Here is a 25,573-nt window from a genome sequence, read left to right as displayed (position 1 = left end):
ATAATTGCAACTTGTCAACAAAATACCATCACCAGCTACTGTAGACAAATTAAACATTACAATCAAAAAAGCTTGAAAATTGAGATAGTCAATTATCGAGACATCTTAATTTGACAAATGGATGATGGGATGTTCTGTATATTGCATTCGCAATTGCAGTAAGGGCAAGCAACACGTATGTTCCATGGAATTTGAAGTATTTTAATGTTAATACGTCTCTTATGACTCGTTTCTATAATTGTTTGCCAAGAGTATTTCTGCATATCTAGTGGTTTGCTTGTATGATACAGAATAGTAACTCGTTCAGTGACATAGTAGTAAATATTTGCAGCAAATAACAGGCGGGTCCCTCTGACTCGTACGCATAGGAAACTTCATCTTGCGCTCCAGAATTCAGCACTGTCCAATTATCTCATGATTTGAAATGCCCGCTTTTTACTCTTTTTGGAGGTCTGATTTTCAATAAATCAACAGAGACAAATGCTTTGACTATCAATGAGTCCATTGGGCAATTGAAGGAAATCAACTAATTTAAACCCTGTGTGTGATTTTCTAACACGCTTATTTAACTCCCGACCAATCAAATGGCTGTATTTGCGCCATCAATATACTGGTGTAACATAATTTGTAATAACCTTTTTATAACACATAAATGAACATAACTTACAAATGATGTAGGAAAAGACACAAAATTGTTTGGCTACTCTTTGTATCCCCTACGCTCATATATGGAACTATTTATGCATACAGGCTTCATAGTAAACTATTTAACGTTGTGACAGTCAACATCACAATTCCCTATCACCTTACTGAACTTATAAAAGACAACGGAACTCAAAAAGTATTGCCGGATAACTAACGGTTAACGTCATAAGGATGGAGTGATATTTGCATTAGGTAAGTTGATAATTGCTCACATTTAATGAATGTAGATTTATTGATTGAGAATGTTTTACTCAATAAACCCTTTTATCTTGCGGGCAGATTCCTGAGTGATGTAATATTAATGTTTTCAAAAGGAAGTAATCCATTGTTGTCCTGCGTTGCCAATGGATATGCACAACAGCATGCCATTTGCAAGTGCTATTAAGACGCCCTTGTTGAAAAATTCAGTGAGCCGAGGACAGCTCATATTTTAAACGACAGTACGGATTTTCTGCATTTAATGTCCAACCATGGCTTCGAGGGACACGATCTTCACATCATTTGCTGGCGAGACAAGCATCGGAGGGATCAAGTACATTGGTGACAGGAACTTGGCCGGTTTTAGAAGGTACGCAACACGTCTATTTTTTGTTTGTTTGTTGGTGTTTCCTTTGAGGAAGCTATAAATTTTACTTGTAATGAGATGAGTAAAGTGTATAATATTACGTGTTACGTGTTTTGGCAAGAACAAGTTTGAATATCATTGCGCCCACCTAGGCGTCGTAGGCTTCTTTGAAGTTTCAGTCTGTAAGTGAAATGAATTACAGGATTACAATGTAAAATCTGATACTATGTTGAGAAACTTGACTAATGGCACTTTGGAAGGCAGAGGATAAATTTAGTGGAGTAAATCGAAGCCAACACTTGACCCGATCGAAACTTTACCTTATTGACCCAACGTAATATCCGATCAACATCTGCATATTTTTAGATAGTTGCAATGGAGCAATACATTTGACCATTCCACAGCTGATACTTTTCGGTCGATAAGAGTGAAAGTTCTATACATAATCCAATTGTCAATAGCCTGATGTTAAGTGCCATTCATACGATAGCCAAAGTAAATCTTTTAGGGTGCTTTTGGCATATTGAAGCGACATATCGTGTAACATCCCTTTTGCGGATGTGATCGATTTCGAACAGAAAATTTTATTTTCTGGGGTTGTCAAAGAAAAATTGTGGTTGTCACTGAAAAATGGTTGGTGGCAGTTAGTGCCACGTTGACTGATATTGTTTCATTTTCAAGGCTGCACACTTCATGGCTTATGACTGCTATTCGATACACACATTTGCCAGTAAGTCTTTAAACTCTCCGTTTTCAATAAATTTTCTCACATTTTTAGTTTAGATCAATTAAGTTCAAATATTTTCAAGGCTACATTTCGGGGGCTACAATACAACTTCCACTGCCTATTAGAGAGGGCATATATTTTCTGCACAGTTAATCGTTAATTTTGACGTGGAAACACCAGGGTAAGAAAGTGAATTGGTTTTACAGAACAACAGAAATATGCAGAACTATCAAAAGTTGTAGCTTTTGTTAGGGGCCAAAGCCTTTGAGCTGGGCCCCTATTGTTTTCATTGGAGCTCGGTATTCTTCTTCTTCCTTTTCTTCCTCCGTATCTTTTGTGTCGACCTAGAACTCAAAAAAAGGCTTACCGTAAATTCCTCAAACTTGCGCAACTAATAGATATATTTGAGTACCCGTGCACCTAAGCCTTCATTTTGATTTGCCAAATGACTTGGCGGCCATATTGGATTTTCTCAAAACCTAAAAATGGCTTCTGCTGATGACCTTGGGGTCTGGTCAATTTGAAATTTCTTAGTATAGCAAGTATAACCTCAGGTATTTGAAATTTGCGAAAAAAATCTTGAGCAGTCACGTGACATTGGCCGCGGGTATTGATTTTAAAAAACCGCACAATTTGAGATAACATTTTTCTTGGATCACCCATGGTATGGGTTCTTTCAAGTTTGCAGAAGGCAGATGGATCAGTCAGTGGTTTGGCGGCCATATTGGATTTCCCAGAAAGACCAATTTAATCTCTAAAAATCTTCTCCAGAACCAAAACACTGATTGAACTTAAATTTTTCTCGTATCAACCTTAGTGTGGGTACTTTCAAGTTTGCGAAAGGCATATGGATCGGCCGCGTGGTTTGGTGGCCATATTGGATTTCCCGAAAATATCAATTTAGTCTTTTAAAAATCTTCTCCAGGACCAGCGCAACATTTACTTTGAAATTTCAATTATATCATTCTTACTGTGAGTTCTATCAAGTTTTTTTTGTGAAAATAAATTCTTTTGGTCTGATGGTTTGGCAGCCATGCTGGTTTTTTGCGAAAAACCAGCGATTACAGGCGAATAATGTTCAAAATCCTCTTCTACAGAACAACGCACCATTTAAACTGAGTTTTATGCTCTTAGAATCCGTAGTGTGGGTACTTTCAAGTTTGCGAAAACCATATTGATATGTCACATGGTTCGGTGGCCATATTGGATTTCAAAAAATACCGATTGATTCTTTGAAAATCTTCTTTACTAGCACACAATTTAATTTAAAATCAAGTTTGTGAAAATCATTTCTATCGGTCACTTGGTTTGACAGCCATATTAAACATACAATTACAAGCGAATAATATTAAAACATCTCCACAACCAACGAAATTTTTGAAGTGACAGTTTTCTTGTATCCTACTTGGTGTGGGTACTTTCAAGTTTGCGAAAGGTAGATGGATTAGCGAAGTGATTTGTAAATAAAATAACCATGGGAGGAAGATAATGAAAATTCTTCTTTACAAGGACAAAAAAAAACATTTAAAGCTAAAATTTTGTACATAGTATCATCCGTGCTCATACTTTCAACCATGACAACCGCTTGGACCCTGCCAACGCTGCTTGCAGCTTTAATCCCTTTAAATTGAAATTGCCTCTTCATTTAATTCATAATTGATGACATTGCGCTGACAAACAAATAAGCGCTTTTCCGTTTTAATAAAGCATGACTCAACTATTGCTTTTTTAAATTGAAAATTGCAAATCCATAATACTTCTAATAGATTTATGTTTCTGACTTTTATTGTGGAGAATGGGAGAACCCACCCTATTGTCAGCCAAGGATTACTTCCAGGTGAAAAAATGAAAAGGAAAAACTTACAAACCTGATTAAACATGCCTAGTGTTAGAATGACTACGACCGACATGTTCTTGCTTTGACTGAAAGGTTCTTGCCTTTTGAAATTAAACGTAACCACAAAAGGCCAGTAATGGCTCAAGATTAATGCTTGCATACCTAAAATTAATGGAAACTGCAACAGCAGCTATATCAAGCATACTGATGCCAGTGGAGGACGTAGTGGTTCCGTTTCTGTTCGCACACAAAGTCCTAATTAATATATCTTAGGTACAAAAATAATTGCACCTTTCACTTCTAAAATCGAAGGATTTGGTAGATCGCTCAACAGACTAGAAAAAAAGAGTCTTTGATATTCGAATTTTAATAACGCTGTCACATATCAGAGACCAATTCATCCATATAAGCCATACAAGAGAGTATCCTAACGAAAATATATATGTGTTGTGTGTGTGTGTGAGTGAGGGTGTGTGTGCGTCACATTTATCAGTGGTTCAAGAAACATTATGAAGAACAACTTAATTACCTTTAATCGTAAGGTTGAGCAAGATTAATAACAAAAAGTCTGACTGAATGAAACTGAATCGTATTTCAAGAACCCAACCTAAACACTCTGCCTACTACGAAATCCAAACTTGATTGCCCATCTGCCTTTTCAATTCTCAATAAAATTAGTGCTGTTGAAACGAGTCTATTGTCTGGAGCTTTAACAAACCTTATAACTTGTCCCTCAAAGGGTTTTGAACTTAACTACTCTCTGAGACACACAATTGACTAAGGAGGCATGAAACGCTCGAATGAAAATCTAGCTGTATGAAAGAACAAACACTTTAAGTGAACATCTCACACCTATGCGCACATTGATTCTGATTGTTTTTCAGATCCACAATATCACGAATAGAACTACGCCATTACTTGAACAAATGCCTCTTCAATATTCAGCTCATTATCCAAAAGCATTGTATGATAACTTCATTTGACAACACAATACGTTTAATTTACCAGTTTGTGATACCATTTCAGTTTAATTTGTAGGTCATATTATAATATAAATTTTTAATCATGAATGAATACCACCGTTTTGTTACACTCTTACAATAATAATGACAAGTGACCTTGTTGTCGCATCATCCAGTAAAATTCATATCGATTATACAGTTTCCCAGACAACTCAAGGTGCAAAGAAAGGCACTTTCATTTCGTTGTGTTTGGTGGAGTGAAAAACTCAAAAGTAAACTTTGTGTAAAGAACAAGTCAATACCTGACAATAAAAGGTGAGTGACATTGTCAATCAAGCCCGTCACGGTCCCAAATTAAGGCATGGGACTATTTCATACGATCAAAACTTTACAATGTGTGCATTTTGACACATTTGGAGTTACTGTGACTGTGGGTAATTTATTAAAATGGAAAATTCATAATACTAAACTGTGCGCACACAAGTATGTGTTAATCTGCGCCAAACATGAACATTAAAATCAGGAATAAAAGGGAAAACTGGAAATTGCAAACGTACAATTAAAAACAAAAACAAAAACAATTTATTGTAATCCGCAACGGAATAAATAAAGCAAATAATGCCCGCTGAAGACCAAGAGTACTTTAAAAATGCATATTTACAGATCGACCCAAATTGAAGTCAAGGCTTTGCATTTCCTTATCTTAAGAGGCAAGGCATTTATAAATGTGGCGCATTACGTGCAATTTTTCTATATTCTTCAGGTGACTTCAGTCAAGTGGTGGTTCGGAGAAGATACTTTTAGCCAGAGCGAAAGATTTGTGATTGCTGACCTAAAGTGATGAGAACGTAAACGTAAATCGATGTCAAACCACGGTTTGCAAACAATGTGAGAAGGGAAATCTTGAATTTTATCGTCTACTCGTTGCAGCAAATGAAGAGAAAAAATCTGAATGATTCTACCAAACATTCTTGGTCATTGTAGTGCGTCTTCTGACAGTTTTTGTACAAGTTTGAGTTTCTTGAGGCAAGTGACGTGGTACACAAATTTTTTAAATAAAGTTGTGCTTGTAGGGTAGGAACATTGTGATATTTGTCACTATTGTACTTTCTTTTAGGGATGCAATTCGTAAAATTTAACGACATTTTATCCTACATTAACATCCAAATACCAATCGAAATCAGGATTTCTGTCGTTTTGTGTCAACAAAGGCTGTCACTGTCGAATTTTCCTGTTTTACTTCCAAGAAATTGGTGCAACCTGTCAAATTTATTTAGTGTTTAAATGTGCAGAAAAGCGAATTGCTTTTTTATTATTTCAGAACCGGGCTTAACAGAGTATGAGAGAGAGACATTGTGATACTAATGACGTCGACTTGGGTCGTTTTCATTTAGACCTACTTAAACTAAGCTTAACTTTATTTATCATTCCCAAATCAACAATCACTCTGACCATCGTTCTATATGCTATGATCGGAAAATATTTATCCCTTAAAACAAAATCCTAGTATACAGAACTATAGTCACTTGTTTCTCGAAGCCTTACGAAGAACTTCTGATAGTACCTTCCTCTATCATGGCGGATTGTCGATGAGGTTGAGTACTAGCTAGCATCAGCTCTGCACAAACTGCACCTGAAAATTACACACAGGGAAAAAAACGTCATTGATTAACAATTATAAAAAGCTTGTAAAGTCATCTCGATCGATTACGTTATCTAACCTTGAGTGATTCATTTTCTTTCTATTACAATGCAATGCCATGAACACAATTAGATAAACAACCTACACAGTGTAACTCTTCTGTTAACTGGGCAAATTACGCAAATGAAATCACAATATAGATCTGTTCCATTTGAATCGTATGCTATATACGCATATATTTTCACTCTTGTCGTCAACTTTATCGACTCAACATGGTTTGACTTTCTCTTCATAATGCATATTTGAACAAGGCGAACGGGAGATATAGCATTTTTAATTTTCACTGGATGAATTATTTATATTGCACAACAGTCTAGTCATATCGGCGGACTCTTACTCTCATGAAGTACGGTAATGCTTGACCTAAAGTCCAATACATTCTAGATTTTAAGACAAACCAAAAAGGAATATAACGATGACATTACTGCCACGAAATATGGCGTTTTCTCAATTTAAGTGTTCCAAGCTACATTTTAAGTCAAATATCTTTATGTTTGCATAAAATAATGAGAACAAGACGTGAGTTACCATTATCTCAAAAGTTGAAATAAACGGCCAGTAATGCTAATTGTTGATGTTTTTTCACTGTTTTTGTTTTTAATGTCAAATTTTACTTGCACTACTCCCAAAAACATGTTGATATACACAGATTCAGGCTTTCAACTCAGCCTGTACATGTGTACATGTACATGTGTATTGTTTACAAGTAAGTTCTGTTCCCGATCAGAATTCAAATGCAAAAAATAATAGTGCAGTTTACTCATTGAGACGCTGTGTTGACAACCTAGATTTTAGATATAATGTATTTCAGCATTATTTTTTTTGGAGTGGAATAATTACTTGCAATAGACATACAAAATAAAAAATAATGCAAAAATTATCAAAGGTAAGTCTTACATACCCTTTCATGTACGTACGTGCATCCGAATGCTGTGTTTCTGGTCAACAATTTGACGACTACGATTGCCTAAACCACAGCGACAGATTATACTTTGTGTTTTATGATAAAGCAAAGGTTTGACCAAAGGCTTGACCTATAAAAAAGCAAAGCACTTTATCTCCTTAAGACTTCAGTTAAGTTGTTCAGTACTTCGACAAAATATGACGTTAAACTGGTCCAATAATTATTTTTCCTTCAAGGTAATGCATTTCCGGGTCCATGGGACATTTGTGATTTACATAGTTAATAGTTAGTGGTGGTACCAGCTGTCCGGCATGGGTAAGCGTACCCTGCTAGCATGCTACACCCGTCAGGATTGGTCCCAAAATTGTCTAAATATTGTATGATAAGTGATACGTGAATGAATCACTGCAATAAGTCAAAGCCAGGAATGCTGTTGCAATCATTTGAGTGACCGAGGTGTCGTATCCGGTCACAACGTCATAAATCGACCATATAACCCATTGGAAGTCCTCACTAGTCTTTTTGGTGTGTATCCCTCTCTCACTAGATTTGATGCCAAAACGATGCTCTAAGCTAGAGTAAAAATAAAAAAAAATGGGCGGTGTAAACTGACGATGTCGCAGATGTAAATAGTTGCCAAACAATCGATTGCACGAAATGAAAGGAGTGGAAACGTGAACTCTGTCGACTCCATATAACAAACGAAGACAACAGAGAGTTTAGTTGATTCTATCATATTTCGTGATCATTGCTATGAGTTTTGCAGCAGTGTTTTGTAGAAGTTCTAGTGGACGTTGAATAATCAGTTTTCTTTGTTATCTCACTTGTATTCGAAAATGTCTTGTCTGGAGTTTCTGGACTGTGTTTCATAAACTCGTAGTTCATCCATTAGTGGATTACCATTGATATTTTCTTTTATTTTACGAGTAGTGGCCATCATGATTTTCAATTTTAAAGTCAGATGATACGACTGTATATCTATGATGACATTGAAAATGAACCTGGTGATGACGATGACGTTATCGAGAGGCGAAGTGTATACCCCTTAGAATGTAGAACCCCATCGTATGCAATTTATATGGCTGCAACGATGTATTTAGATGTATTAATAGTGACAATTGTGATAGTAACAATATGCAAGTGTAAAACATTCTACTGCATCAAATGCAGGTGATTAATCCGGCATTTAATTCATGAGTTATCGTTCCGGATACGAACGTGTGCTTTCTGCACCATGGTACCATATGGTTTATGGTCTGATAAAAGAGAAGCACAATCGTCCGAAAAATTTTTGTTACATTATTTATCTAGAGATGACAGTTTTTTTATGATATCTTGCATAATACCGATTAACGCAGAGAAGATGACAATTGTGGTTATGAATGGAACTTTGCAATGCATTGATTAAAGAGTGACGTACTGAATAAATACTCTGTACGTTGACCCCCAATGTCAACTCTTTGTTCTGAATGAGAATGCTCTCCTTGGGGCTCTTTTAGCAAAATTATAGCACTCTATGTTCGAGGCATGTATTCTACCTATGTGTTGAATTGACCCTTCATGACCCTTTCTAGATTTTCAGAAGATCGCCCTCTATCTTTCTTAAGGCCCTCTGACACAAAGGTCAAGAAACTTCTTGGTAAAACAATTAAAAGGTTAAAGATTAAATTACATCTACGCAGACACGTTTTTCTTCCACTGTCTTAAAGCAAGTAGACATGCCACGTGGATCTCACTAACACTCCAGCCAAAAGTAGGACTGTAGGCGCAACGATGTAAGTTGATTTCCTTTTATGACTTTCCAATTATTTAGAGGACCATTTTGAATGCAGTGCTTAGATATTTTAGTAGAATTTAGTTCTTTTATTCCGTTTACTTTGAACTTGATTTGCCTCGACTCTCCGATGTAGACAATGAATGACCTTGTATTTTAATCTCTTTATTTACCCAGTTTTCACCGCTTCTTGAATAAACCTATCCTAAACTAAAGCAACTGAGGGTGGTTATTTCTTGGAGTGGTTGGCACTTAGCGGATACAAAAGTAACTGGACTCCGCCACAGTGAAAAATCGTCGCAAGTGAAAAATTGCTGAAAACCAGTGAAACATTGGACAAGACACTGGCTCGAGTGCACAGCGGACACAGGCATATAGGCTATGCAAGGTAGGCCAACTGTATACACATATACAGCCAACTACAACTGACTCAAAGAAACTATAATGGATGAAAATAAAGTCGAAGGAGCTGAACAACCAGCCCACACAGAATCTCAAAATGAAAATCAAGGAGATATTTCTAAGGCAGAAAATACCACAGAACAAACAAAGGAAGGGGCGGTTCCCAGTTGGACTGCTGAAGGTGGATCTGCTGCCCGAACTGAAGGGCGCCCTCTACAGGACAGTAGTAAAAACGAAAGAGGACTGCTCTATGCTACCTTGAACACTGAAAAGGCCCTGTCAAGCATTTGGAACCAAACAAGGGGAGTTCTCATCGACCTCAGGGGGATGCAGGACCCAACAGAACACAAAATTGATACAGCAGAGACACTTTCCAAGGAATACGAACAAACTTGGAATAAACTTCAGAAACTTTATCAACAAGACAAGACTCCAGAAGGTAAGGAGCATGCAGAATTAACGGAAATAAGCTTCAATAGGAACATTGAACAAGCAAATGAATACATTAACGATGCAAAGATAAGGAGAACTGAAAACAGCGCCCTCATCTTCAAATCACCATCCGAACGAGGATCTACACAAGGCAGCTTGCGTAGTTCACACAGAACCAGATCATCAACATCATCCAGAACAAACGCATTAAAGGCACAAGGCAAGGCACGCTCTGCAGCAAGAGAGGCAGAATATATGAAGACAATAGCCCATCATCAAGCTAAGATCAAAGTTATCGAAGCTGAAATGAAAGCAGAAAAGGCAATGATAGATGCAGAAACCCTCCAACAAGTAGCGGAAGAAAATTCCTTACCAGTACAGACACTTACTACACCAGACCAGTCATCGAACGACCATGTATCACAATACATTGCCATGAAAAGAGAATTGAAGCATGATCCACTACCAGCACTGAACTTCACCGAGTTCGTACCCAAAGCACAAAACAAAGACTTAGAATCATCCCCTCTACTGATACAACCAGGACAGGGAACACCAACAGAATCAGGTGAGACAGTCACACCTACTTCAAATCAACAGACACCTACAACAAGCCAGAACAACAACAACATACAACCTCTGACGGAGATAGCCCAAATGATGGCCCGTCAACGTTTACCACTACAACAACCAATAACATTTGGAGGCGACCCAACCATGTACATGTCATGGAAAAGATCATTCGAGGCCACTGTAACAACGGCCTGCATACAGACATCTGAGAAACTGGACTTCCTGCATAAATACACGCAGGGAGATCCGCAGAAAATCGTCGAAGACCATCTACAACGATATGTAGACGACCCAGAAGAGTCATATAGAGAGGCTTGGATAGAACTAGAAGACAGATTCGGCAACCCTGCAGTCATCACCGCAGTAATCCTGGAAAGACTGAAGTCCTTCCCGAAAGTTAAACCAGACGAAAGCAAAAGGCTACTTGAACTATCAGACCTGTGCTCTAACACAGAGGCACAAATGAGAAAACTTCCTGACCTTTCGTCCCTCAATACACCACAGGGACTCAAGCCCGTCATGGAGAAGTTACCAAGATTCGTCCTCAACAAGTGGAGAGATAACGTGGCATCATACAAACGACGCCACAAAACATTTCCTCCATTCAAGTTCTTCAAAGACTTCCTGAAAGACACAGCGAAAGCAGCATGCGATCCTGATATTCCAAGACCAGACGACACACACCCTGGAACAAGTAAGTCAAAATCCAGTCAACAAACGAAGACTAGAGCGCGTGTACACGCAACAAAATCATCAAATGAAGAAAACAATGTCTCTTTCACGAGGCTACAGGACATGACCTGAAGGATTGCAAAGCATTTGCAAAACAACCAGTTGCTGACAGAATTGAACTGTGTAAGAAGAAAGGCTTGTGCTTTAAATGCACTGAGAAACATCTCGCCAAAGACTGCACATCAACGATCGAATGTGCCATATGCAAGAGCAAGAAACACATCACCTGTCTCCACGCTACACCCGGTGACAGATCTAAGCAGAAAACAACCGAAGCTAAACCAGAAGATAAAGAAAAGGAAACTCAAGAAGCTACAACAAAATGTACCAGACTCACGAAATGCCCAGCCGGACGTTCGTGTGGGAAGATAGTCCTCGCAAAGGTGTATACACAAGACCGACCAGCAGACTACATAGAAACTTACGTAGTCCTAGACGACCAGTCCAATGCCTGTATGGGTGACAGCCACCTCTTCGACGCACTGAAGATACACGGCCCAGACCTTGAATACGAACTGTCAACATGCAGTGGCAAAGGAGAACTCAGAAAGGGATGACGTAGCAAACGCGTCATCATAGAATCACGTGACGGAAAGAAAAAATTCTCTCTTCCCGTCCTGCTAGAAAACGACAACATACCGAGCGACAAGAACGAAATACCCACACCAGACATTTGCAAGGCCTTCAAACATCTGAAGCCCATCATAGATTACATTCCAGAACCAAAAAAGAACGTTGGAATTCATCTCCTCATCGGCAGAAACTGCCCAGAACCACTGAAAGTCAGAGAAACAAGGAACGGACCTGTAAACTCGCCTTGGGCTCAACGCACCGACCTAGGGTGGACAATTTCAGGTGAACTGTGCCTAGAGACAGCAAGAGGTGTAATCCGCACTTCAGTACACCGTACGACTGCAACCCTCAACAGCTACGATGAATCAGCGCTCGAATGTAATCATCACATCCACATCAAAGACATAATAAGCCCGAAACCCGTCAACTTCGGCACCACCGTCTTCAAGCGGACACCTTACGACGAACAAAAGGCACCCTCCATTGAAGACAAGCAATTCCTAGACATCATGCAACGAGAAGTCCATGTAAACGAGGAAGGAAATCTAGAACTTCCTCTCCCCTTCAGGCAAGACCCGAAGAAATTACCGAACAACCAACAATCAGCTCTGAACCAATTCTACAATCTACAGAATCAGCTTCAGCGTAAACCACAAATGATGGAAGAATACTTTCAGTTTATGAAGAAAATAATGGAACGTGGCCACGCAAGTCCCGTTCCAGAAAGCGAAATAGATGCCGACAACGCATGGTACCTACCACACTTCGGTGTCTACCATCCCAAGAAACAGCAGATCAGAGTAGTATTCGACTCCAGTGCAAAGTACAACGGAGTCTCCTTGAACGACGCATTGCTTCAGGGACCTGACCAAATGAACAGCCTCCTCGGTATCCTGCTACGATTCCGACGCGAGCAGACAGCAGTAATGGGCGACGTAGAACAAATGTTTCACAGCTTCCACGTCAACAAAGAACACAGAGACTATCTGCGCTTCTTTTGGTTCAAAAACAACGACCCCACGAAACCAGTAATTCAGTACAGAATGAACGTACACCTGTTCGGCAATGTCTCCTCACCAGCCATTGCTACCTTCGGACTGAGAAAGATCGCTGAAGACGGCGTATCTACATACGGAGAAGACGTGAAAGAGTTCATCGACAAGAACTTTTACGTCGACGACGGACTAACCTCAGCACCAGATGCACAGAAAGCTATTAGTCTCATCAATAGAACAAGAGACTTACTAGCGACCAGAAACGTTAACTTCCACAAGATCGTTTCAAATGATGAAGAAATCATGACAGCACTTCCAAACGAAGTACGAGCCAAAGATCTACAGAGTTTGGATTTCAACCAAGACACCTTACCAACACAGAGATCATTAGGGTCAAGTGGTCTCTAGAGGCGGACGCATTCACATTCGAAAGACTTGAAGGAGAAGCCATTCTCACGGTGGGGAGTACTGGCGATCGTCAACTCAATATATACGATCCACTCGGTATACTCGCACCAGTTTCCATAGAAGGAAAACTAATACTACGAGGCCTCATGACAGAAACTAAAGGACGCAACTCATCAAACCTTGGATGGGATGAAACATTACCAGAGAAATATTTGCCCAGATGGACCCGCTGGTGCAACAATCTCAACTACATCACAAAGATACAGCTACAGCGATGCTACACTCCACCCACCTTCGGACCCATAAAGAAAACTGAGTGTCACATTTTCTCTGACGCCAGCAATGAAGCCATAGGTGCTGTAGCGTACATGCGGTTAATTAACCATGAAGACAACGTCAACGTATCATTCATACTTGGCAAGGCAAAGGTAAACCCGACTCATGCAGTCTCCATACCTCGCCTAGAACTGTGTGCAGCCGTCCTAGCGACAGAACTCGCACAGAAGATCACATCAGAAATCGGCCTGAACATCGACAACGTCATATATCACACGGACAGCGAAATCGTCCTTGGATATATAAACAACAGCTCGAAACGTTTCCACGTATACGTAGCGAACAGAGTAGAAAAGATACACAACATCTCATCACCACACCAGTGGCGACATGTGTCTACGCACGAAAATCCAGCTGACATCGCGTCACGCAGTGTATCAGCCCAAAAACTCAACTCAACTATCTGGCTATCAGGACCAGCATTCCTTTGGCAGCGAGACGAGCAAGACAACCATGAAGAAACAGAACACAAATACACAGTAAGTGATGAAGACCCTGAGGTCCGCAAACAACTTGCTGTCCTCAACACATCAACGAAGGAAGTAGAACAAGACGACTTAGGTGCTCACCGATTTCAACGATTCTCATCATGGAGATCCTTGAAGAGAAGTATTGCCAACTTAATAGGCAAAATCAGACAAAGAAAATCACCAGAAAAGACAGACAAAAAGAAAAGAGAAGTCTCCAGAAGAACTGAAAATTGAGATGATGGCACAAGCAGAAACCATCATCCTACGCTCAGTACAGAAAAGTGTGTTTCATAAAGAATATGAGATACTATCTGCAGCAAAGTCAGCAAGCACTGACAACAACAAACTACAGAAACGGAACCCCATCAGCAGGATGAACCCATTCATCGATGAAAAAGGACTCATCCGCGTTGGAGGAAGACTTCGTCAATCTGACATCGACCTCTGCGGCCGACACCCAATCATCCTTCCACAGGACAACCACATTTCACGTCTTATCATCGATCATGTACATCGACTTGTACAACATCAAGGCAGACAACTCACCCTGTCAAACGTCAGAGCTAATGGCTATTGGATCATGGGTGTACATGACATGGTAAGAAGTATACTACACAAATGTGCGATATGTAGAAGACTGAGAGCAAAACCAATCACTCAACTCATGGCCGACCTACCGTCGGACAGAACAGAGAAAACCCCACCATTCACCAACGTCGGAATGGACGTATTTGGCCCCTGGACTATAGCTTCCCGCAAAACCAGAGCCGGTAAGTCTGAAGCAAAGAGATGGGCAGTCATCTTTGTCTGTCTCTACACTACAGCAGTACACATAGAAGTAATAGACCCCATGGACACTTCATCCTTCATCAACGCCATACGTCGCTTCATAGCTATACGCGGCAACATCAAGAAACTCAGATGTGACCAGGGCACCAACTTCATTGGCGCAACGAACGAACTTCAGGCAGCAGCCAAAGAGCTGGATCAAGACCGCATCAAGAAATTCCTTACAACGAGAGACTGCGAGTGGATTTTCAACCCACCTCACGCATCACACTTCGGCGGTATATGGGAACGACAAATTGGTACCATCAGACGCGTTCTTGACTCCATGCACTATCAACTAGGCAAGCAACAATACACACATGACTTGCTGACAACTCTCATGGCAGAAGCCAGCGCCATTGTCAACTCCAGACCTATAACGACTGTATCATCAGATGCAAACGATCCTCAAGCTCTCACCCAAAACATGCTACTCACCATGAAGACTCAATCACCAACACCACCACCAGGCTCATTCGTCCAACAAGACATCTACGGTAGAAAACGTTGGCGACGCATACAGTATCTAGCTGATCAATTCTGGATACGATGGAGAAAAGAATATCTACAAAGCCGTCAACCACGACCAAAGTGGAACAAATCTACAATCAACGTCAAAAAAGGAGACGTGGTTCTTTTGAGAGAGAAAGAATACCCAAAAACAGCTGGCCCCTCGCTCGCATAGTGAAGGTCTACCCCAGCGATGACAACAAAGTACGAAAAGTAGATGTCATGATCTACAAAGATGGCGAACATCGAACCTACCTCAGACCTATTAGTGAATTAGTTTTGATTGAATGTACAAATTGAACTCTGTGATTGAATTCAATGAACACTATATACGGACTCTCTTAGTATGAACCCTTTCGTATATACTCTTAGCTTTTAGAATTTATTTAGACCTAAAATATACGATATTAGGCATTTATTCTATATGAAATTTATGATTAGTAAAAATTCAGCTTACCGCGCATTTTTAGACGGGGAGTGTGTTGAATTGACCCTTCATGACCCTTTCTAGATTTTCAGAAGATCGCCCTCTATCTTTCTTAAGGCCCTCTGACACAAAGGTCAAGAAACTTCTTGGTAAAACAATTAAAAGGTTAAAGATTAAATTACATCTACGCAGACACGTTTTTCTTCCACTGTCTTAAAGCAAGTAGACATGCCACGTGGATCTCACTAACACTCCAGCCAAAAGTAGGACTGTAGGCGCAACGATGTAAGTTGATTTCCTTTTATGACTTTCCAATTATTTAGAGGACCATTTTGAATGCAGTGCTTAGATATTTTAGTAGAATTTAGTTCTTTTATTCCGTTTACTTTGAACTTGATTTGCCTCGACTCTCCGATGTAGACAATGAATGACCTTGTATTTTAATCTCTTTATTTACCCAGTTTTCACTGCTTCTTGAATAAACCTATCCTAAACTAAAGCAACTGAGGGTGGTTATTTCTTGGAGTGGTTGGCACTTAGCGGATACAAAAGTAACTGGACTCCGCCACAACCTATATGTTTAGATCTTATCGGATGAAGTAAGGTTCTTAAAGCACCATTCAAATATATTGCCTTGCATTTTCTTAAGTTGCAAATTTTTCTGTCGTCTTTTTGTTAGGTTCCTCTGGCTATTAGTAGTGTTAGGTGCGGCGACTGCACTCGGTATACAGTGTCACAAAATTGTAACTACGTTCATGATGAAACCTGTCTCTATCAATATTGAACGTCAGGAAGTCCCTTCAATGCCCTTCCCTGCCTTAACGTTCTGCAACAACAATTTTGTAAGGTAAGTAAGCAGAGGTTTTAATGTCTTTGCCCGATATCTAAAATCATTGCAAGTTGCCTTGTGGTACGACAACAGTAACCCTTTCAAGGGGAATCGTACACACCTGCCAAATCCTTCATCTGACGGCAAAGCCGACGCTCGGTATTACGAAAATCATAACTTGATTGCGAGGTAGGATGGTTCTGTAGCTCTCACTATGCGTTATACATAATTTCATCCACGTGTGGATATGCATGTGTAAGTAGACTCCAATGTGATAAATGATTGTATAATTAAATCTTGAAATTTCAACTTGCTAAAAATATTGTGATGCGAAAATAATTGACCTTTGTGTTCAGTGTTCGGTAACAAGCCATTGGCGAACGGAACGGTGTTTTACAAGGGTAGGGTATCAAAATAAATAAGGTACTACATAACTACAGTGTTTTATGGGACATTAAACACAAAGGCTGTTACATAACCCTTTCTGCAGTTTACACCTTCACACTGAAGTGAGACCTATACGTAGAAATACTAACAAAACGATGTTTATTCAAGTACTCTTAATTTCCAACGAGAACTGTATGTACATTTATGCAGACATCAAATACTAACGAGTGCCATTATCCAATAAGACGGTTTCGAAGAACGTATCGTAAGCAAAGACAGACCAGAAATAAAATAAGAAAACTAAAACCGTCGATTTAGAACGTGTGTGTATTAGATTTACACGGCCACAAAATATCGCTACCCGTTTAGGCACATTACATAAATTGACAATCATAATAATCATAACAATATTGGCTTACTGCCATTTATATGTTAACTGTACAATTTATAGGAGATAACTCATTGCCATTTGTAACAGTAGATCATGTAGGAAAAAGACTGAAAAACAGTTGCTATAGGCACGAATCGAGTTCAGCCTTTAAGGCAGAATAGCATTGTTTCGCAATTTATATTTACGCGCCGATATATATATTCCTTGGTATCAGCAAACAAATGTAATTACCGAAGCAATGATGCAGCATGAAAACGGAAACATATTCCTAGATTTGCAAAGATATCAGAAATAATATGAATGAAGGGAAATCATTACATAAATTTTGAATAGTTGAATTTACAAGCCCGTCTGTTGCAAAGTAATGTTGTTGTATCGCAGCTGAAGGGCTATTATGTAAAGTCAGTGGAACTCAGAGATTAACTAAAATGAAAGTGCAAGAAAGTTTATGTCAAGTAATTACAAAAAGATGCAGCTTACGCGGGCTTTTATCAAACCCAGATTTTTGAATTGTCTCACATGCTCTAAATTCATTATGCAGGAAATCCCTTCTGGCTAAATATGGCGGATTTTCAAACCTCGGCGAAGTACTACAAGTTTCGCAGATGGTTTGGAGCGGGAATTACCCCGGAACAGAGGGTTATATGGAGCTAGATATCCAAAAAGCGAACTACGGTGTCGAGTTTGGATCAGATTTACTCGGCTAAGTGGAAGCACTGGCACACAAACCAGAGGATTCTATCGTCCGGTAAGTATCTTTACATTTACACGCCGATATATTATATACCAAGCAAATACATTAAAAACCTCGATGGAAAATGAAATCAACGTCATGAACTCTTTATAGCGTAATTAAAAGAACTGAATAGTATGTGATTATGGAAACCTACACAACCGTTTTCAATTTCTTTAAAATTCGATACCACGTTTCGTTATATTATCTTGTTTCGATATTTTCATGTTTTATCAGTCTTGAAAAAATGCAAAACATTATAGAAACCCATCAAGTAATGGCTACAGTTAAAATGGAAATTAAAACCAAAGAGAGGATCTAAATATATATTCATATTTTGCTTGGAAGACACCTTCCTATCAGCTAGTCACATCATGCAAAATTGGTATAGAATTACTAAACTTGTGAAATGAATGTCAGAGAAAAGTAGATTTAAAGCCAACTACAGAATACATATTCTGAAAAAGGAGCATTTTCAGTTCAAATTGTTCAGAGTGTATTCCTCTTTTATTTAGTCTTTCACTAAGCGAATAAAATTACTTTAGATAATTTCAGAAGTTGGTTAATCATAAATCATAGTAATTGAATGTATATGTTGTGAATTTTGAAATCTAAAATGCAAATGATTTTGCGACTATTGAGAGTACATTATCAAAATCACATGCTTTTAAAAGAATGTTTAAATTTGTTTTTATATGGAAACAGCTTTTTGAAAGGAGCCAGGAGTACCCTTTTGAACACATTCAAAATGTATTTCGGACCTACACATTTACATGATGTTTCCATTGCTACCAGGCCTAAGAGATAATCCCCACACCCTCCATCAATATCGATGAACTAAAATAGCACCCTCGTCAATAAAGAAACTAATATTTAATGAAAATGCCTCATAAAACTGCCGATTAATGTCTTTTAATTTACGCCAGGTGTCGTTGGCGAGGTGAACACTGCGGCCCGGAGAATTTTACAAAGACAGCCACAAATTATGGTGTGTGTTTCACATTTAATTCGGGAGAATCCGGGGAAATACTACATGAGTATTCGGCAGGTAAGAATTGAGAAAAGCACGTAGGACAAAATTTTTGCCTGGAAAGCCGCACATAATATCATACCCTAGGTAAAGATTACTTGTCGCTGTGTCCTTATTTAATATAATTACAATACATAGATTATTAATAGGAAATACGAAAAGTGTCTATGCTCAAACACAGTCTAAGGTATTATGCGCCTCGAAAGTGAAAGATGAAAACTTTTGCTCAAATTTTCCTGAATAAATACTTGACTCATTCTCTTACCAAATCAACAATAAAAATTGGAGTCACCGTGCAATGCTTTGACTAAACGAAACAAATTATCCAACTTTCCGTGATATTTGAAATTCAAAACGGCGCCATCGTTCTGTGAACTCTATGGGGGAAAATTAAATTTTAGATTTTTGAAGACAGTGAAAGTTTTTCTTTCTTCAAAAGCTTTAAAATGAGCCCCAGAATTGGTAGATCAGAAAGGAATAGTAAAAATGTGAGTAAAAATACCTGTCCCCAAGCTACATTCACGAACGCTAGCACACATACATATATTTGCATATATATATAGTACGTATACTTACATAGGTACGTATAGACCTAGCTCTCACCACAAGACAGACAGGCAGGCCTACACTTGTATTTACATTTTGTATAACTACATAACGTTCGTATCATCTAGGGGAGCGTGGAAATGTGGTTTTATCGACTGAAATTTTCACTAATAAAGAACAGATGAACGCTCAAGGTTTGATGCTTCTTGAAAAGTGCTTTACTTTAGTTACGGTCACGTTATAACCAGAGTAAAAAGCACTAATAAATTAAATTTTAGTCCGGACCAGAATTAACCCGTCAACAATGACAACGCAGTTTACACAAGTACTGGTCGAGTTTACAAGCTGAATACAAGGTATATCAACATGGTTTGGGGAGTAGAACAAGCCTGACGTTGAAAACAAAAATAGTGAAAAAATCATCAAAAAAGCTAGCATTACTGGCTTTTTATATTTATGTATGTGTTAGGCTGAATTGGCGTTATATGGTGCCTAATCTAAACTCTAGCGGACAATAACAATTGACTACAAACGTTCTTCTCATACTTGACATTTATAAATAATAATCGTGTATATTAGTATGTTTTAGGGAATACATGGGGTAATTATTTTTGATAATCTATGTATTACTAATAAGGTGAACGCTATGGCCTTACGTTTTATCTCAATACGAAAATGGCCGACTACGTAAGTGGTCCGAGGGATACTGTTGGGTTCAAGGCTATGGTTCATGACCATGGTGATATCCCAAACATTGAAAATCAGGGATTCGCACTCTCTCCTGGGACGCATACTCTCGTGGCACTGGCACCGAAAAAGGTTTGGACATCTCGCTGTAATCTTGAAAGATAAAGCAAAGCCAATAATCCTAATCATTTTCAGGAAGGACATCTCGAATCGCATATATAAGAAATACACGATAGCACAAGGTATCCGGAATTGGTCAGCGTACCATGCTAGAATGCTACTCTCGTTAATAATGGCCCAGCAAAATCAATAGTGATTCAGGACTTTTATCACATGAACTGGCCCGAATTCCCACCTGTGTGACGTAGAACAGGACGGATAAGAAATCCGAATTACCCCTGTTGTACGTCATCAACCGGAACTTTTTTCTGCATGAGTATACCATTCGTCTCACCGCGGCCGGCTCCGAGGGCCGGCTCAGAGCTTGCGAAGTATTTACCTGACCAGCTTGGCGTGATTTCCGTAAACAATATTTAGAAAAAATAAAGTGATACTTGTTTGTGATAAGCTGTATTCAGAATGGCCAGAAAGTTTGACATGCTTGGTTAAATATTAAGGTGTTGAACTGTACTAAAAATACTATATCCTATAAACCTGACGGGCTGCTGACGGTAACTGCTGACGACTAACGATGGGGCCGGAAAATAGCGGGAACATTAGGACAAATTTTTTGTCGTCTGCGCCTTTCTCAGTATTTTGCCAGTCGGTAAGGTGCGTCTAACGTTCGCTGCTACGAAAACTCAGCAGAAAACACGGCAAAATGACCCAAGAACGTCCAGAAGATCTCAACGAAGAAATTCGCGAGCTATTCCGTCTAGCGGAGGAATTGGGAGCTACTGGAACCGATGATTTTTTTGGTATGGAGGAAAATACGCGGCCCGTTTCCTCTAACGTTCAGCCATCGCGATCGCGCTATGTCGAGTTCTCGGAGACCGACAAGCAAGAGCTGATCACCGAACAGAGGAAGAAAAATACTGTGCAGTCCACAAACTGTGCCGTAAACCAGTTCAACAAGTGGATGCGTACTGTGCGACCTTCAGAAACAAGACCGATATCAGAAATTCCACCAGATGTCCTTGACTGCTATCTCGGCAGCTTTTACGCTGGCGTCCGTCAAAAAGATGGTTCTGAGTACGAACCAGACTTGCTTACGACCTACCAGCGTGGGATAGATCGCTTCCTCGGTGAGAATGGTTACAAATTCTCGATCAGCCGCGATAAAGAATTTAGCAATTCGCAGGCAACTTTGAGAGCAAAACGTGCCCAATTGAAGACCCAGGGCAAAGGCAATAAACCAAATGCAGCCGAAGAATTAACGGAACGCGAGGAGGAGCTCCTTTTTGAAAAAGGTGTGATCGGCACACACAACCCCGAAGCGCTACTATTTCTCGTTTGGCTAAACAACCAGAAACACTTCGGTTCAGAGGCTGTCAAGAGAGCAGACAGATGCTGTGGGAGACATCGCCTTGAAGCATACCGCTGACAACACCCGAATTCTTAGAATTCAACGAGAGGGAAAATAAGACAAGATCTTCCGGGAAAGTGAACGAACAACCTAGGGCCTATCCACCGAAGGCTTTCGCTATTCCTGACGACCCCTCTCGCTGTCCCGTGTACGCGTATAAACAGTATGCGCTCCGTCGACCGCCAAGTCATCAAGCGAACGACGCGCCCTTCTATCTGGCGATAAATTATAAACCAGAAACATCTATTTGGTTCAAACGTCAACCGATGGGAGCGAACAAGTTAGATACCATCTTGAGTACGATCTGTAAGAAAGCCGGTATTGAGGGTAAAAAACCAACCACAGCGTGAGACGAACAACCATCAGGCGTTTGCATGACAGCGGAGTTGCTCTCCGGTCACCGAAATGTGCAAAGCGTGAACCATATACGCGGTGAATTCGCTCGACGATCAGCAGCGGATGTCGGAGATTCTCTCGCGATCATCACGTTTAAAACCAACCTGCACTGCGTCAGAAATAACACCAAATGACAGACCGGAAGACGCCAACAACCCAGAACCGCGACCGGTTATTTCTGGGGCAACGTTAACATCGAACGTCAGCAGCAACGTCGTCTCCCCCACGACCGCGTTTCAACATCCTGGGGCAACAGCGGCAGTCGGTGGAATATTTGGTACTGCAACTTATAATAATTGCACGATCAACGTTACAGTAAATATCGGAGGAGCAACATCACCTCAGTCTCCGAAACGCAAACGTCGTCGTGTAGCAGTGATATACGACAGCAGTGAGGACAGCCAAAGTCAGTAAGCCGGTCGGCCATCTATGATCTAACCCAAACCATAAACGGCCCTTTTGAGGGCCACCACATTTTCCAAAAAGAGAACTACCGTTACTTTGTCATGATGTTCAATAATCAAAATTACCTTTTAAAAACGTAAAGTTTTTATTATTCTAACAACAATTTCTGGCGATAAGGTGCCGAATAGAAAAAATATTCACGCGATAATCGTACAGACCAAAACAAACAGAGACGGTCGAAGCTGTCATCAAATTGCAAATCGACCGGCCCACCCCGGCAGTAAAGTGATTGACAGACGTTTCCTTTGCTCTGTATCAAAATTTAAGCCCACGTGACTAACACCGGCTTCCTGATTGGTAGCCTTCAAACCTGACTCACATTTATGAATGAAAGTAATCTGCATATAACCAGGAGTAACCGACCGTTCACTGCTAGCTATGCGCAAACTGGAAAGAAAGTAATCCGGCCCTCAAAAATTCAAATCGATGGAATATCTCTGCTATCCTACGAAATAATTTTGTCACATTTTATCTAACGTAGAGTTCGGAGACTGTTCATGTGATAAATATATAATCCCATGAAATTTTTCTATTTCATGGGATTATATATAATAATTTGCCAGTTAAGGTGCTGAATCACTTTGTAAGCCAAAGTTGGGAATAATGTCACGTATCATTTGCGCAACCGATATGTTGTATTTGGAAACTATGTTTCATATCTACCATAAAACGTTTTAAACGATCTTGCAAGTCTACTTTCCGAGAAGCCCAGCCTTATCAATCTTATTGCTCATGATGATTGGCATGATGTTTGTTATATCTCATGCAGATTTGCAGGCGTCTGATCTGTATTATGCACACCGAATCTCCATGTTTACTTACAATTTTCAAGTGATCTGCTCTATTTTTTTGACATTTCAACAATCTATCGGCATACCACTAGGTACAATTTGTGCACCCCTTCTCGCTGACTTATTTCTGTATTTATATGAAGCAGAGTTCCTGCAAACTGTCTACAAAATCAGGGTCTAAAAACTTGCAAGGCGTTTGAACAACACACCTACATATATTGATGATCTGGTTAGTCTAGACAATCCTATAACATTACTTAAATCATATTTATCCTGATGGGTTGGAAATAAAAGAAACGATCGAGGGTAAGAACTCAGCTTCATATCTTGATCTGTTCCTACAAATGGGTACTATTGGTCTACATTCTAAGCTGTACAAAAGGGATGATTTTAACACGATTGGAACTAATTTGGGATAATTGGATGATGAAGTAATGTCGATTTAATCTACAAATGTAATCTCATCGACTTTTCTTTTTACATTACACACTTGTTTTTATGAGTACTTTGTAATATTGCAACATTGAGCTATACGGCACCTAACACTTTTGAGAAATTCGAAAAATATGAAAATCAAATTATACTAAATAAGTTCTAATCGTTTTTTTTATTTTGAAATTTTAAATTATTCCCACTTGTCAAGTTATATTCCGTCTGTACCTGCTTTTGGTGTGTATATGTCTCATCTTCTCAAATATAGATATGATTTCTATGCTGATTTTCAAATGAGACACAGCACATTGGCATCAAAACTAGTAAGGAATACACACGACAAGGACTAGTGAGGACTTTCAACACGTTCTGTGGTCGATATGACGACATTGTGGTCAAATACGACACCTCGGTCACTCAAATGATTAGCGACAGTATTTCCGGCTTTGACTTACAACAGTGATTCATATACTGTATCACCATGCCAGAAAATGGCAAGACATTTTGACCGGTTGACCTCGTTGTTAATTTTATGCAGGAAATTACAATAACAATGATTGGGCGAATGACGCAGTGCCTTGAGGGTGGGATCGCCAGTGGTATATGGGGAGCAGTACCTTCCCGATGGTGATAAGTGGTGCAGATTACCGTCGCCTAGGTGACTGGCGTATACGCGTGCCAAAAGACACCTATGGTTGATTTCCTGTTGACCAGCCGGATGGCAGAGTTGCAAATACCTGGACTGAACCATTTGGTTTTTTGTGGGTGTCGGCGGTACTTTGACAATATAAGTAAAGATGCACATATATTGAGTTTATTGTCTTGTTTTTGAGCGGCCAGTATTTCCAACAGCATAAATTATGTGCATTTGCCCTTGAAGAAATAAATAATTTTCGAATAAAACATCGCGAGTGTAACTACATTCCTTAAGCTCGACGTACACTTAAGTGCCCCAAAGAACCATGAAATCGCCCGACTTTCGATTGAAGAGATGAGTTTTGCCAAACCGCGCATACAGAAAAAGTGGCAGATGACTTTATTTTTAGAATCATAGACAGTATAGCGAGATGCAAAAAATGTGAAACAGGCTCCCCACCTAACTATCCTAAATGTTTTTGTATCGGGTTTGTGTTTGATTCGTTTCGAAAATGTGTTCCTACATTCTTATCCGATTGTTTGTGTTCATGAAATGTTTGTTTCGCTTTGGATATTTGTAGAGAAGTTTGGATTAGTGTGTACGGTAATGTTTTGTTTGTGTGGGGAAAGCTTATGGCGAGATGCAGCCGGACCTATGTTGTTACAAAAGTTGATAGAGTCGCCCTTTGACGCTTGCGTTTCGAAACCCGAGTATGGTTTCTCATCAGTCGCAGTGTAGATTCTTTCCTTAGTTTGTGTTTGTGAAAATTTATTTTAATGCATTTTAGTGGTCTTGCTTTCCGATTAGCGAGGCAAGTATATTAATTTTGGTCACGTTGTGAGTCCGTTTGGTGGTTCGGTTT

The 25,573-nt window shown here is 39.5% G+C and overlaps 5 protein-coding genes across 5 annotated transcripts; all 5 read left to right on the top strand.

Annotated features, from left to right (window-relative positions):
* The first annotated feature begins 8,952 nt into the window (after window positions 1–8,952).
* On the top strand, window positions 8,953–11,387 carry LOC139119018 (uncharacterized). Its single transcript, XM_070682630.1, has 2 exons — window positions 8,953–9,177; window positions 9,354–11,387. The coding sequence occupies exon 2, from the start codon at window positions 9,621–9,623 to the stop codon at window positions 11,385–11,387; it is 1,767 nt and encodes a 588-aa protein (XP_070538731.1). The 5' UTR covers window positions 8,953–9,177; window positions 9,354–9,620.
* A 383-nt stretch (window positions 11,388–11,770) lies between these two features.
* On the top strand, window positions 11,771–13,291 carry LOC139119017 (uncharacterized). The gene is made up of 2 exons (XM_070682629.1): window positions 11,771–11,846; window positions 11,940–13,291. The coding sequence occupies exons 1-2, from the start codon at window positions 11,771–11,773 to the stop codon at window positions 13,289–13,291; spliced, it is 1,428 nt and encodes a 475-aa protein (XP_070538730.1).
* Window positions 13,292–13,437: 146 nt separating this feature from the next.
* On the top strand, window positions 13,438–14,331 carry LOC139119015 (uncharacterized). Its single transcript, XM_070682628.1, has one exon. The coding sequence runs from the start codon at window positions 13,438–13,440 to the stop codon at window positions 14,329–14,331; it is 894 nt and encodes a 297-aa protein (XP_070538729.1).
* A 4-nt stretch (window positions 14,332–14,335) lies between these two features.
* On the top strand, window positions 14,336–15,610 carry LOC139119013 (uncharacterized). Its single transcript, XM_070682625.1, has one exon. It carries the CDS (start codon window positions 14,336–14,338, stop codon window positions 15,608–15,610), a length of 1,275 nt encoding a protein of 424 aa, XP_070538726.1.
* Window positions 15,611–21,285: 5,675 nt separating this feature from the next.
* On the top strand, window positions 21,286–22,008 carry LOC139119010 (uncharacterized protein KIAA1958-like). Its single transcript, XM_070682623.1, has one exon. The coding sequence runs from the start codon at window positions 21,286–21,288 to the stop codon at window positions 22,006–22,008; it is 723 nt and encodes a 240-aa protein (XP_070538724.1).
* Window positions 22,009–25,573: the final 3,565 nt, after the last annotated feature.

Source organism: Ptychodera flava, chromosome 19 (assembly GCF_041260155.1).
Source record: "Ptychodera flava strain L36383 chromosome 19, AS_Pfla_20210202, whole genome shotgun sequence".
Lineage (NCBI taxonomy): Eukaryota > Metazoa > Hemichordata > Enteropneusta > Ptychoderidae > Ptychodera > Ptychodera flava.
Note: the sequence above shows the minus strand (reverse complement) of the source record. Positions and strands in the feature narration are given on the sequence as shown.

Excerpts from the sequence above, each read along its gene's own strand:
- LOC139119018 (XM_070682630.1), top strand. The coding sequence starts at position 9,621 with ATGGATGAAAATAAAGTCGAAGGAGCTGAACAACCAGCCCACACAGAA.
- LOC139119017 (XM_070682629.1), top strand. The coding sequence starts at position 11,771 with ATGGGTGACAGCCACCTCTTCGACGCACTGAAGATACACGGCCCAGAC. Across the intron at positions 11,847-11,939 it reads CGAACTGTCAACATGCAGTG|AAAACGACAACATACCGAGC; the intron begins GCAAAGGAGAAC and ends CCGTCCTGCTAG.
- LOC139119015 (XM_070682628.1), top strand. The coding sequence starts at position 13,438 with ATGACAGAAACTAAAGGACGCAACTCATCAAACCTTGGATGGGATGAA.
- LOC139119013 (XM_070682625.1), top strand. The coding sequence starts at position 14,336 with ATGGCACAAGCAGAAACCATCATCCTACGCTCAGTACAGAAAAGTGTG.
- LOC139119010 (XM_070682623.1), top strand. The coding sequence starts at position 21,286 with ATGACCCAAGAACGTCCAGAAGATCTCAACGAAGAAATTCGCGAGCTA.